This window comes from Pseudorasbora parva, chromosome 14 (genome assembly GCF_024679245.1).
Source record: "Pseudorasbora parva isolate DD20220531a chromosome 14, ASM2467924v1, whole genome shotgun sequence".
Lineage (NCBI taxonomy): Eukaryota > Metazoa > Chordata > Actinopteri > Cypriniformes > Gobionidae > Pseudorasbora > Pseudorasbora parva.
In genome coordinates, this window is record NC_090185.1 from 14,069,508 (window position 1) to 14,084,999 (window position 15,492).

Below are 15,492 nucleotides of genomic sequence, written 5' to 3' on the forward strand. Positions count from 1 at the left end.
AGTACTCTCAGAAGTGCTATTCCGCCATACATTATAGTTCTCCTTTTAAACCCGCTTAGAAAAGCGCCTTTTTTTTGGTATCACCATACTTGATCATTCAACTATTTGTGTAACTATTAAAATAGGGAAAACATGGAGGTGTTTGGTCGCTTCTAATTTGATCTCTGTTTGGTACCATAGTGAATGAACTGGGCTTAGTGGGCTAAGCTAAATGTTATCAGAATGTCACCGCGCGTCAAAGCGATTAAGTGCATGCACTGAGACGAGAGTGGTATGTATCAACTCGTCTTAGTTAAGGGAATAACATAGTTATAATATGAAAAAGCGGTGAAATATCCCTTTAAGCATGATATTTAGAATAAACTCAAACCACACATATTCAACAATCACAGATTCTTTCTTAGGCATCTTCCCTATACACAACCCAAGCCTTCTTTTCTAATTTGAATGTTCCATTTTAGAACTAGTAACAGAAGCTTAAACTATTCCCACAGGAAGTTCGGAGAGGTGGTTGACAAGCTGGTTTTTGATAGCATATCCAACTCCATAGTTTCTAGCCTCATCGGCTGACTTTCCTTTCCAAAAGAAAGTGTAACCACCTTTCTCTTCCTTCAGCTGTCCCTCACCTGCCCGTCGTGTTTCGGAGAGAGCAGCTATATCAATCCGGCATCTCTGCAGTTCTCTGGCTATGATAGCGGTTCGTCTCTCAGGTCTGTCACTGGAGTTGCTGTCCATCAGAGTGCGCACATTCCAGGCTCCAAAGTTAAATTTCTTTTGTTTCTGACCGCAAATGGGTGTTCCCTCTGGACGCGGTAATCCAGTCGGGAGGTATGAGGCAGGCTATTTTTAGGGCACCTTTTCTAGCCCCCTCCCCATGTGGGGTAAGCAGAGCCATTTGCAGACCCTAAATAGGACTGCTTAGTCATGGGTGTAGCTGCCGAAGAGCTCTTCTGCCTCGTTCCAACAGCCCAGCGACTGATTCCGACACCCATCGCCTAGATGTGCCAGCTCATGACTAGGGACTTCCAGGCTTCATAACCCTGCCCCCGTTGCCACTTGCTGGTCGCCATAGGCCTTTATCCAGGGTAGTAGGGTGGATTCCCTTTGTGGAGGACGCCTGTGCGTGGCGTTGTTTAACGTGTGGAGGCTGGTGCACAGACAACCACCACACGGTCTTTGGCAGGTCTGGGTCAGGATCCAGTGGCATGGAGTTCAAGACGACTGGGGACCCATCACTGCTGCAGCCTTCATCCGCCTTTCCAGCCGTTGTGATGCTCCACGTAAGACAGCCATCATCCTCCGACTGTTCCGACGTTGAGGTCTTTTGACGTGCTTTTTTTGGGGTTTGCTCCCTTAGCCTTTGCCTCTATAGGCTACCCCACAAGGCAGTGGGACTATTTACCCATAGCTGAGGCTGTGGTTGGCGAATGCCAGGACATGTCCACTGCTTGGTGGGCCTGCACACTGTGCCTCTGGGGCACACTGCTGCTCCGAGATCCCCTACAGTTCAGCCTGGGTCCGCTAGGGCCCAGTTTCCATGTGTGGCCACAAGGAGGCACTGTAGGAGTCTTGACAGTGGAGAGGCTGTTTACCGACAGGAGGAGACTTACGCACTTGGCTCCTCTTTTCACCCTTGCACAAGGGCTAGATGGTGGCAGTAGCTGTAAGCAGAGTGTAGCAAGCAGAAAGTAGCATGCAGCATGCAGTATCTACTAAACTACAGACAGTACTATCCCAGTACTACTGCACTGACGCATCACACACGCCCTGCATGAATACACACTCACACACAAATGAATACGCATGAATACACACTTTACCCACATTTCAGGTGGGTAAAGCTCGGGACACACCAGGCCGTCGATCGGCCGTTGGGCAATGCTGGCTGTTTTTTTTTTTCTTCGTCAACCGACTTTTTTTCTGTGTGTTCCATACCGTTGGCTCTGAGCCGATTCAACATCAGGGTCAGGTCGTCAGTGAATGAAAGAACTCTGATTGGCTGTTTAGCTTAATGAATGAATCAGTGCATGAGAAAAATAGCAAAACAGCAAGCAAAGAAGTCAAAAGGAACAGACAGAAGGCTGTCCAAATTTTACGTCATCTTACCTGAGTGTTCCTGGGCAAATATTTTAATTAACATGAGCAGAATGGGATAAAGAATGTGGTCATCAGGATTGATATTCCAAATTATATACACACTGATTTGTTTACCGTTTGTGTATCAGGTTTGGTTTCCCTTTTTAAATGAAAAATATAGATGAATATATCTGCAGAAATACCCTAGTGAATAAAAAGTATACTAAGTATACTTGTGGCCAGACTCATTTTAGCCAGGGCTTGACATTATCATCCACTGTGGCTATATGCCTAGAGATGGCATATCCAGCTATGTCAAATGCATACAGGGTTCATTTTGATTAGTTTTTTATGTTTTCTAGACTCTCAGACTGCAGTATCAAAGAAGAAGGTTATAAAGCTCTGGCTTCAGCTCTGAGATCAAACCCTTCACACCTGATAGAGCTGGATCTCACAGGAAATGATCCTGGACAATCAGGAGTGAAGGAGCTCAGTGATTTACTACATGATCAAAACTGTCAACTCAAGACACTGAGGTGAGTGTTTTCTACCAATATTCAAGTGGACTAGTTTTAAGATTTCATCTGAAAGAGAATTAAACCAGATATTAATATCCACACAATAGTTAAACACTATTTAATGCAGGGTTTCCACGGGGTCATAAAAAGTCATAAATTTAACAATAAGAATTTAAGGCCATAAAAAGTCATAAAAATGTCCGGATTTTCCATATAAGGTCATAAAAACATAAAAACAAATGTAAGGCATAAAAAGTCTTAAATTCACTGAAGCATTGCGTTCTAGTTCTTAAATAATGATAAACAGGTTTTAATTTTCCTATGTCCATGTAACGCTACCTCATTGAAATGCTCCCGCCTCCCTCCCGCGGCGGCGCACATGTTTATTCCGTGGTGTTGTAGTTCTTTCTTTCGCTAGTCCAACTATTGTTCGCTGTATTACAACTACAAATTAGACAAGCATGCATCTTGTATTGCAGCCAATCAGCTTTCATGTTATTGGCACAAGCCTCTTTCAGATTGTCCTCGACAGACGCATAAAATCGATCATGAAAGCGAAGGCGAATCTTTCTCACAATCTTGAATAATGCACTAAAAAGAGTTAATAACAGTGATGTAAACTTCGGACTCCCATGTCAGACTGCGTGTGTTTGCTGACTTTCAGCGCTCGTGCGAGTGTATTGGATGTATTATTTCTAGGCTCATTAGCCTACTCTTGAACGAGCAAATACAGGTCCTTCTCAAAAAAATTACAATATTGTGATAAAAGTTCATTATTTTCCTTAATGTAATGATACAAATTAAACTTTCATATATTTTAGATTCATTGCACACCAACTGAAATATTTCAGGTCTTTTATTGTTTTAATACTGATGATTTTGGCATACAGCTCATGAAAACTCAAAAAAATAGCATATCATGAAAAGGTTCTCTAAAAGAGCTATTAACCTAATAATTTGAATCAACTAATTAACTCTAAACACCTGCAAAATATTCCCAGCCTGGTTTATTACTCAAAACCGCAATCATGGGTAATACTGCCGACCTGACTGCTGTCCAGAAGGCCATCATTGACACCCTCAAGCAAGAGGGTAAGTCACAGAAATAAATTTGTAAGAATGGCAGACAATCTGCATTAATAGACACAGTTGAGGTCAAGGCACCTCAGTGGGAAGTTCTGTGCACAACGAGAAGAGGTGACCGGACCCTGAGGAAGATTGTGGAGAAGGACCGATTCCAGACCTTGGGGGACCTGCGGAAGCAGTGGACTGAGTCTGGAGTAGAAACATTCAGAGCCACCGTGCACAGGCGTGTGCAGGAAATGGGCTACAGGTCCCGCATTCCCCAGGTCAAGCTACTTTTGAAAAAGAAACAGTGGCAGAAACGCCTGACCTGGGCTACAGAGAAGCAGCACTTGACTGTTGCTCAAATTTTGCATGTCATTCGGAAATCAAGGTGCCAGAGTCTGGAGGAAGACTGGGGAGAAGGAAATGCCAAAAGGCCTGAAGTCCAGTGTCAAGTACCCACAGTCAGTGATGGTCTGGGGTGCCATGTCAGCTGCTGGTGTTGGTCCACTGTGTTTTATCAAGGGCAGGGTCAATGCAGCTAGCTATCAGTAGATTTTGGAGCACTTCATGCTTCCATCTGCTGAAAAGCTTTATGGAGATGAAGATTTTGTTTTTCAGCACGACCTGGCACCTGCTCACAGTGCCAAAACCGCTGGTAAATGGTTTACTGACCATGATATTACTGTGCTCAATTGGCCTGCCAACTATCCTGACCTGAACCCCTTAGAGAATCTGTGGGATATTGTGAAGACAAAGTTGAGAGACGCAAGACCCAACACTCTGGATGAGCTTAAGGCCGCTATCGAAGCATCCTGGGCCTCCATAACACCTCAGCAGTGCCACAGGCTGATCGCCTCCATGCCACGCCGCACTGAAGCAGTCATTTCTGCAAAAGGATTCTCGACCAAGTATTGAGTGCATAACTGAACATAATTATTTGAAGGTTGACTTTTTTTTAAAATTAAAAACACTTTTCTTTTATTGGTCGGATGAAATATGCTAATTTTTTGAGATATAAATTTTGGGTTTTCATGAGCTGTATGCCAAAATGATCAGTATTAAAACAATAAAAGACCTGAAATATTTCAGTTGGTGTGCAATGAATCTAAAATATATGAAAGGTTATTTTTTATCATTACATTATGGAAATAATGAACTTTTATCACAATATGCTAATTTTTTTTACAAGAACCTGTATACACATTATGCATATGTCCATATCCTGACTTGAGGAAAAATGTTTGGGACGTGTCAGTAAGTAATGGATCTGCGCATTAATACGTTCTCAAAGTTAAAGCAAACTAATGTAGCTTAACAACACAAACGGGGAAAACAGCACTTACACTTAAAGCACTGTTTGTAGATATGTATCTTTATGTATTAATTTGTCGTATTCTGACAATAGTCTATTGTCATTTCTTTATAAGTGTATATTTTATTTCTGACCGTTTACTTGATTACTTAATTACTTGAAAACTTTTTACTTATATTAAGCAGTTGCTTATTGTCGTGGTTTACTTGTAAGATTTTAGTCATATTTCCACCCCAAGTGATCGTGTTATTAAAGATAGATAGCACACCACTGGACTAGCCTTTATTGTTTTGTAATACCAAACAAGATTCATGCTTTTTTTTTTTGTTTCATTGCCATGTGTGACTATTGTTATGGTTAATGTGGCATCCTATTTATGAAAAAAATGAAAATGTTTGCAAATTTATGGAAGTGACTACCACAAAAATGTGTATATATATATATATATATATATATATATATATATATATATATATATATATAATATTGCAACGTCTGAAGAATGACAGACAAGGAAGGCTCTGTTTCCAAATGTTTAATACGAACGAAGATAAACACTGTTATACAAGCGCACCTGTCTAACTAACCCTATATGTGCCGGTGCAAAACAAAACAGCAGTTTTACAACTATGAAGAGTCTGTGCACTACACTACCCGCCTCTTAAGAGACAACTGTCCCAGTGTCCATAAAATAACTCCGCAGCGTACAGACTAACGGTAGCAACAGCTTACTCCTTCATTAGCATTTATACACGAACAGCATCACAAATGTAGTCCCGTAAGGATCTTGGTGGTCTCTGATGCCACTGAGGTCGTCATTCCCCCACCATAGCAGGTAGGTTGGCCGGGGAATAGGATGTGTGCGACATCGAGCCTGGCTGCAGTGTCTCCTCTCCTAGATCCTGTAACAGAATGCTCCACAGCCTTGGGCTGATATGGGGTGAGTCGATCACGATGGAGCACCAACACTTGCCGTCGTCGTCCTCCCATCTTGATTCGGTAAATAACATCAGAGACCTTAGCCAGCACCTCACATGGCACATGCCAATGACTGAACAACTTAGGAGAATAGACCTTCTTCCTTTTAGGGGAGTAAACTCACACTTTGTCCCCGGGAGCAAAGTCTCTGTCGTTGCTATGGACGTCATATGCCTGCTTCTGTTTAGCCGATGCAGCTCCCTGTCGGCTCCGGGCTGCCTCATGCACGGCATGGAGCGTGTTTCACAGTTTTTGCAAATATTCCAACCCTGTTCCCCCAGGGATCTCTGGGGGGCCAAAGACCAATTCTACCGGTGTTCGTAGTTCCCGGCCAAACGTTAACGCAGCCGGCGTGCATCCTGTAGACTATTGCACCGCAGTTCAGTAGGCCCAGAGAACCAGGGGTATGTGTCGGTCCCAGTCGTGCTGATGCTCACTGGATAGGATGGCTAGCAGGGTAGTCAGGGTACGGTTGAACGGCTGGCTACCACGCGAGTGTGACAGATGGAAGGAAGCAAGCTTATTGTTCAATTCAAGCATGGGCGTAGATTACGGGGAGGACCTGTTCCCCGCACTTTTAATAAAGTGTATTTTCATCCCCCGCACTTTTACCGGGTCTCACCGATCCTAGTCGAACCACTCCGAGCGAGATTCGAACCGGCTTTACCTGCGCGGGGGCGGGCAAGTTAACAGGGACACTAAAGACAGCTTTCTCTACTTCGGTTGATTGCGCGCTTCTTGAGGTCATGGGCATGTGTATTTATACAGAGAAACCAATGTGAATACATCAAGATTTAAATTCAGAGAGAAAAAACAATCTATGCATGACCTGTCATTTTATTCATATCTAAATATGAGGAGGGCGCTCTCTCACAGAAAGTCCAAAAGCGGATTCGTAAAAACTTACTGTCATGCTGGAGCTGCAGCTGAAGGAAAACAATCGTTATGAGCTGAAACGTGATGACGACAATCAGACGATTGCGAAAATATAGGTTTTCAAGCCATCTCAAAGTAGGCTATATTGACAATAAAGTAGGCCTAGCTATATCATATGAATAATGCAGTGCTAACTGACAGCTTTTTAAATGTTTATCTTTTGCTCACCAAAGCTGCATTTATTTAATCAAAAATACAGTTAAAACAGTAATATTGTGAAATACCAACAAATGAAAACAGCCTTTTTCTATGTGAATATAGTAAAGTGTAATTTATTCCTGTGATCAAAGCTGAATTTATCATCATTACTCCAGTCTTCAGTGTTACATGATCCTTTACTAATCATTCTCATATAAAGATTTCATAATCAAGAAACATTTTTGATTATTATCTGTGTTGAAAACAGTTGTGCTGCTTAAAAATGTAAAAAAAAAAAAAAAAAATGAAACCATGATACACTTAACCATGATACCTTTTTCAGGATTCTTTGATGAGAGAGTTCAATGGACAGCATTTATTTGCATTTATTAAATAAATTATTATCTTCTGTAATATAAAAAATTGATATTATAACATTTAATGTAGCCTATGTCTGATCAGCAAAAGTATTAATTTCTCTTTTTCAATTTTACCACAAATATTTGAATGGTATGGTGGTTTCCACAAAAATGAAGCTGCACCATGAGTATCAAAACTGTTTTCAACACTGATAATAATCATATTATCATATTAATCGTTTGTTGAGCATCAAATCCTAATATGAGAATGATTAGTGACACTGAAGACTGGAGTAATGATGATAAATTCAGCTTTGATCACAGAAATAAATTACACTTTAATATATATTCACGTAGCGAACAAATGATGTACATCAGAATAATATATCACTGTATTACGTTTTTTACTGCATTTTTAATTAAATAAATGCAGTATATATATATATATATATATATATATATATATATATATATATATATATATATATATATATATATATATATATATATATATATATATATATATACTGCATTTATTTTGGGGGGGGGTAGCATATATTTGTATATGTGCTATATATATCGGGGGGAATATATCTCTCTCCCAAGAAAACTTGGAACTTCTTCCCGTATAGGTAGGGCCGGAAGTGGCTAAGTGCCAGTACCACTGCTGGCAGCTCTCTGTCAGTAACTCAGTAGTTTCTTTCCGCATTCTTCAGAGCCTGGCTGAAGTATGCAACTACATGTTCTCCATCGTCACCTTCCTGGAACAACACCGCTCCAATACCAACATTACTGGCGTCAGTGTCGATGATGAACGGTCAGCCTGGGTCAGGATATGCTAACACTGGAGCCTTAGTCAGTACCTCATGCAAGTGGTTGAAGGCAGCCTCACATGCCTCATCCCAAATGAAATGCCGGCCCTTCTCCGTCAGCCGGTGCAATGGACTGACGATGGTGGAGACGAAGCGCCGGTAGTACGATGCCAGGCCCAGGAAGCTTCTTAGCTCAACAAGGTTCTTTGGGACAGGCCACCCCTTTACCGCTGCCACTTTAGCTGGGTTAGTAGCGACCCCTGCGGCACTCACCACATGTCCTAGGAAAGCAGTCTCTTTCCGAAGTAAGTGGCATTTTTTCGGATTGAGTCATAACCCAGCTCTGCGGATAGCAGTGAAAACCACCTGAAGGTGTTTCAGTGCCCCCTCAAAGTCCGGCGCATGCACTAACAGTTCGTCCAGACACACTACACAACAGCGACGAGAGACACCGGCCAGGACCTGCTCCATCAAACTTTCGATTGTGAAGGCAGTCTTTGGTTTGGCCTCTGGAGCCAACTCCACCTGCCAGTACCCGGTCCGCAGATCAAGGGAGCTGAACCAGCTTGACCCCGCTATATAGTCCAGTGTGTCGTCGATTCGATGTAGCGGGTAAGAGTCTTTTCTCGTGACTGCGTTTAAGCGGTGATAGTCCACACAAAACCGCTAAGAGGAGTCCTTCTTTTTGACTAGCACAGCAGGGGCTGCCCACGGGCTGTGAGACGGCTCAATTACTCCTGTTTCTTTTATTTGCTGGATTTTTTGCTCCGCTGTGATCTGTTTGGCCAGTGCTAGCCGGTGGGGTCACAGACGAATGGCGGCGCTCTGCCGGTATAAATGTCGTGCTGTACTAGTCCTGTTCGTCCGCAGTCCTTGTCTCGTGCCGCAAAGACATCCTGGTTTTGGTCAAGCACCTCACGTAACCTTTGACACTGACTGAGGGTCAGACCTTCACTGCATCGTTGCCACAGTTCCTGAATGGCCTGTACAGTCTCTCTTGATGGCGAGGGCACTGTTGGGGTTACCTGGCCTGCCGTGGTGCTGACCTCGATGGGGGTAACTTCCCATGTTTGCACTCGGCTATCCTGACCAGCTGCCTCTCCTCTCACCTGACCGAGGGCACCTCCACTGTCCTTTGCCCCTTTTTTAGGTGAATGACTTCAAGACCGATCTGTAGATAAGCTCCAGCTACGTTTATACAGGCCCCACTCAGTGCCAAAAAGTCCAGTCCCATTATACAAGCATCCTCTATGTCTGCCAGCCAAAACTCATGAACAAAAACACTCGTGCCTACCATTACCTGCAGGCACTTCCCTCCTTTTAGGACTGCCCGCTCCCAAGTAACAGTTCTCATCTGCATCACAGTAGATGACTGTATGAGGTCCGGCTATCATTCTATATTTATTTTCGAACAAATCATCAAAAAGATTAAAAGATTAATTTGTGTCTGGTGAGGCCTCAATTCTTACATAACCATGTATGAAAGCATATTTGTAATTTAACTGAAATTTAGACTGGTGGTGGTACTTAAGATATTGTTGGTCATTTCAGTGTTTATGTAAAAAAAAAAGATAATAGTAATTATATAATATTATTTAAAGATAATAATACTACTACTCTTTCTACTACTAATAACAATATATGATTATATAAGAATATAGGATTGATGGGCTGCAAGGTTCATGAATATTAATCATGTTGACAGCATTCGCTCAAACTGAATTCCTGAAATCAAAACAGGGACAGGAAAAGATGAGCGCCAGCCAATGAGATTGCTGTTTGCGCATTAGTCCCGCCCACTACTGGTAAAAAAAACAGGATATCTTATGCTTGTTCTTAAAAGCTGAGTAATTCTAAATGAACTCTGGTATTTTGACAGAAAAATACAACAAAGAATATTGTTAACATGTAGCGTGTTGATTTTGCTCAGGAGTGCTGTATCTTATAAGTTAGATTGTTTGACGAGAGCGAAACTCTCAAGTGCTCAGTCGAGTGAAAATATATCTATTCTAAACTTATTCTTAGCCTCTAACACACACTGTAGAGGCTTGCTTGCATCCATATTATTTTACCATATCTTTACATTCACATTTTTTGTGTTGTATTTGGTATGAAAGATCCTAAGAAGTGTATCTAGATTGTCTTTGTTATTGTAGGTGGCAGCTGAACAGTGCACAGTGGTGAAATATCAATATACTTCCTTTGTTCCTAGGTTATTACAAAGTCATGCTGCAGATGAAGCCTGTCAGTATGTGACTGGAATTGTGGGTAAAAGCCCGTTACTCCTGAGAGAGCTGAACCTGAGCAAGCATAAACTTGGAGACACACGAGTGAATCAGATCGCTTCTCTACTGCAGGATAAATACTGTAATATCGACACACTGATGTGAGTATTGTTTTTACTTATTATTGCAAAATTAAAGTATCTTAAAGAAATCAGGTGAGCAAAACACAATAATTCTTAGTAATCATTGAATCTTGGCATCAAGTACATTTTGCTTACATACCCCATTTCCAAAGATGTAGGATATTTTTCAAAATGCAATACAATCAGGAATCTGTAATTCGCTTTTGCTTTGTACCTTAAAAATTCTGTACATTTAATAACAAAAATCAAACAATAAATGTTGTTTTGGCCATTTATTGTCGTTTGGCTTTAATATGGCGTGACAGATCGCTGTATCTGCTTCAGGCAAAGCACTAGCACAAATCAAGCTTCTGTTGGATTAGGGGGGAAAAGTTGATATAAAACTGCCTTGTGTGCAATTTAAATGTTTTTAAGATTCAGTTATAGCTATTTGAGTGTAAATTTATTAAATAAGTTTGATTAATAAGTTATTAATTTATGATCAATTTTCTCAGTTTCGGCCAAGGGCATCCTGGATTTTTTATTTCAATTTCGGCCCAAAATGTGTTTTTTGATGACTCCCTAGAATTTAGTTGTCTCATCATCTACCGTACGTATTATTGTGAAAAGATTCAGGGAATCCAGAGAAATGTCAGTCCATGAAGGGCAAGGAAATCTCTGTTGAATGTGTGTGACCTTAAAGCCCTCAGACAGCACTGCATGAGAAACCATGGAGAAAATATTTCCAATGTTTTTACTGACCAACTTAATCATATTTTGTAAATATAAACTTATTTTGGTTTTGATGACTACAACACAGTCTAAAAAAAACCTCAGACTTGATCTTCACAAGTCACCCTTGCCGTTTGCACTGATGCACCCACATACTATGACAGATGTTTGCTTTTGTACCTGTTGCTGAAAGTCTAGACCAGGGGTCGGCATGTATATTTTGCCACGGGCCAAAAACTGTTTTTCCCACTAGATAGTGGGCCAGAATATAGTCAAGGGTTAATTTAATAAATAAATAAATAAATAAAAATAACTCAAATAAGAGAGTATTTTTTTTATGTTTGAGTGCTCTTAACGAACTATTACTTAACGAACGTTTTATTATTTCCATTTTCCATATTGTGAATAATAAATGTATTTTAATTTGCTTGTTACACATGGAACCTATTGTAATAATTTGCACTGTTTGTAAAGAATGTAATATCAGACGGCACCACAAGACATGGCACCTTTTTTGCTGGTTCTTGTCAATATTTATTGATAAAAAGGAAGCTGAATTTGAGTTGTTATTGTTCACATGTGTTGTGCTGAGGCCCCACAATATAGGCAAATGTTTCAATGGTTCACTGTTCATTTTATAATACCAGATATTTCATGAAGGCTCTTTTAGAGGCATGTCTAGCAATCTATTCCACAGACTCTTGAATGTCGTTCAAAACTTTTCAAATTGAAAGCTCTCAATTTATCCCAAAATAAAACATTGCTGCTAAAACGTTGGCGTTTTTTGAAGGCAAAATCACTAAAGACAAAATTGAATGTAAGTGAATGTTGATATACTTGGATCCATACTGCCCGCTCTGAGCGGGGTCGAACTCGGCTCTTTCCGCACGGGAGCCTGACGCTCTAATGATGAGGCTTTATGCTAAATAATTTTCCATTGCCCACTAGATGAAGCAACCGTCTCTTGAAATGACAGGAGTTTACCAGCATAGTCCTCATTAGATCGCCTCTGTTACACTGACAGATATATTTCAGAACCAGCTGCTATCAAAACAATCTCCCAGATTCAGCAGATGCGGGCGCGGGCCAGATATTACTAAGAACTCAAAGTCTGTGTTTTATTTTTTATTTTAACGAGCTTAAACAGACTCATTTGACCACAACACAAATTTTTTCACGTCTTCTGGACCATCTGAGATGAGCTCGGACCAGAGAAATTGGCAGCATCACTGCATATAATTGATGTGTAGCTTAACAGAGATTCAAGTTGCATTTCTTGATTGTGTTAAGTGACAACGTTTATGCAAAATTCTCCTGATCCCATGTGGCTATATTTAACACAGTATGTATATAACACAGTATATTTAACACAGAATGTGGGTGCATCAGTGCAAACGGCAAGGGTGACTTGTGAAGATCAAGTCTGAGGTTTTTTTAGAATGTGTTGTAGTCATCAAAACCAAAATAATTTTATATTTACAAAATATGATTAAGTTGGTCAGTAAAAAGTTTTGAACGACATTCAAGAGTCTGTGGAATAGATTGCTAGACATGCCTCTAAAAGAGCCTTCATGAAATATCTGGTATTATAAAATGAACAGTGAACCATTGAAACGTTTGCCTATATTGTGGGGCCTCAGCACAACACATGTGAACAATAACAACTCAAATTCAGCTTCCTTTTTATCAAAAAATATTGACAAGAACCAGCAAAAAAGGTGCCATGTCTTGTGGTGCCGTCTGATATTACATTCTTTACAAACAGTGTAAATTATTACAATAGGTTCCATGTGTAACAAGCAAATTAAAATACATTTATTATTCACAATATGGAAAGTGGAAATAATAAAACGTTCGTTAAGTAATAGTTCGTTAAGAGCACTCAAACATTAAAAAAATGCTCTTTTATTTGAGTTATTTTTATTTATTTATTTATTTATTAAATTACCCCTTGACTATATTCTGGCCCGCTATCTAGTGGGAAAAACAGTTTTTGGCCCGTGGCAAAATATACATGCCGACCCCTGGTCTAGACTTTCAGCAACAGGTACAAAAGCAAACATCTGTCATAGTATGTGGGTGCATCAGTGCAAACGGCAAGGGTGACTTGTGAAGATCAAGTCTGAGGTTTTTTTAGAATGTGTTGTAGTCATCAAAACCAAAATAAGTTTATATTTACAAAATATGATTAAGTTGGTCAGTAAAAACATTGGAAATATTTTCTCCATTAACATTTGTCCATTAAATAAAGGTTCAAGATAATTTGCAAATCTTGAATTTATTGCATTTTACAAAATGTTTGGGAATTTTTTTCTGGAATTGGGGTTGTAAACTTTCCCTTTCATGTTCATCATTTTAGGCTGCGTAATTGTGGTCTAACAGAGGAAAGCTGTTCAGCTCTCGCTACAGTCCTGAGATCAAACTCCAGTCTGAAAGAGCTTGACATCAGCAACAATAATCTGCAGGATTCAGGAGTGAAGAAACTCCAGAACGGATTAGAGAATACAAACTGCACACTGAAGAAACTCAGGTGAGATATTTTTATACAGTTTGTTTTAAAAGTAAGAAATATGCTTTAATTATATTAATCATATAATACTTTTGTTTTTTTTATTAATTTTCTTTTCTGTAGACTTTCAGACTGTAGTATCAGTGAAGAAGGTTATAAAGCTCTGGCTTCAGCTCTGAGATCAAACCCTTCACACCTGATAGAGCTGGATCTCACAGGAAATGATCCTGGAGAATCAGGAGTGAAGGAGCTCACTGATTTACTACAGGATCAGAACTGTCAACTCAAGACACTGAGGTGAGGCACAATTAAATCATATTTAAATATTTTTTTGTAATGCAATACATTTTGCAGCTGGTGTTGACTGATGGTGTTCAGTAGTATCGTAAAAAAGGTTTCTGAATACTCCCTAATCCATCAAGCCTAGATTCACTGTATCACTGTATCTCATTACAGCAGGAGACTCATACTCCAGCTTTTCACAAACATTCAGTTTCACAAGCCAGTTTTCTCTGTGCTGACGTTTCACCCTCCTCCTGCTTAAAAATCAGAAAGACCTTTAACTTTCAACTTCGCTTCTGTAGGTTTTTGAGAAGTCCTGCTGCAGATGAAGCCTGTCAGTATGTGACTGGAATTGTGGGTAAAAACCCGTTACTCCTGAGAGAGCTGAATCTGAGTGAACATAAACTAGGAGACACACAAGTGAATCAGATCTCTGCTCTACTGCAGGATAAACACTGTAAACTCAACACACTCCAGTGAGTATTTTGTTTTAATGGTTCAAAATCTTTATCAACAGATATTGATCTTAATCCTGTGATCAGCCAACCCTGCTTAAATTCAGGGCTGCTCTTTTTTTAAAGTCCCACTGAAGTTCCTTGAAATGTGCCACGTTATTCAATGTGGTGACATCATTTTCACTGAAACAGGAAGTCAGAGTAGGTCATATTGACTGTCTTCTAGATTCCCCATTTGATTTAATATTGTTCTGTTACTACATCAAAACAGTGACCATCAAACTTGTAATGTTGGTGCACGGCATTCTCTCTTCTACTCATCAGTGCTGTTTCTAATGCTAAGGCTCTCTAACCATTAGGGTGACACTAGCTGGGTTTCCATTAGAGATTTGCGGAAAACTTTTGCGATATTTCTTAAATGTCGATAAAAAAACTATTGCGAAATGACAGCGTTTCCATAGCTGCAGTTATGCGACTAAAACTTATTTTCCTCTCGCGATAGGGCATTCCAAAATGATGGCACTTGGTAGATTTGTATATCCCATCCACCGCACTAGCCATTATTTTTATTGGAAGGAGACGTGTGTGTTATCCAAGAATTAATGGCAAGGAAAGCCCCTTGTTACTTAAGCGGCACGGAGGTGTGTGTGTGGGGGGGGGGTGCATGCAAAATAATTAGTTCCCTGAGTCCACAAATAAAAGTAGACAGTTTATAGTTTATAATTATGTCTTGAACTTATCTGTATGGCTAAAAATGACAGAGTTTTGCGAGTTGTTTCCGCTGTCTTAAAGGAAGAAGAAAAAAATGAGAAAACGTCGGCACTTTTATTTGAGATGGGTTAAAGAAAACAGCCTAACTACGAAACTAAATAGGCTACGTTTGGGCCTAAACATTAGCTTGTAATATTATTATTTTAATTTATATGTTGATTATGAAAAGTGAGCAGCATGAGAAAGATATATGATTCGC

At 40.1% G+C, this 15,492-nt stretch overlaps 1 protein-coding gene across 1 annotated transcript in view; it reads left to right on the top strand.

The window, feature by feature from the left end:
* LOC137039737 (uncharacterized) overlaps window positions 1–14,086 on the top strand; it is a 284,691-nt gene extending 270,605 nt beyond the window's left edge. The window contains exon 31 of the mRNA XM_067415014.1: window positions 13,909–14,086. Within this exon, the coding sequence (XP_067271115.1) occupies window positions 13,909–14,086 (178 nt within the window). The remainder of the gene's footprint in view (window positions 1–13,908) is intronic.
* Window positions 14,087–15,492: the final 1,406 nt, after the last annotated feature.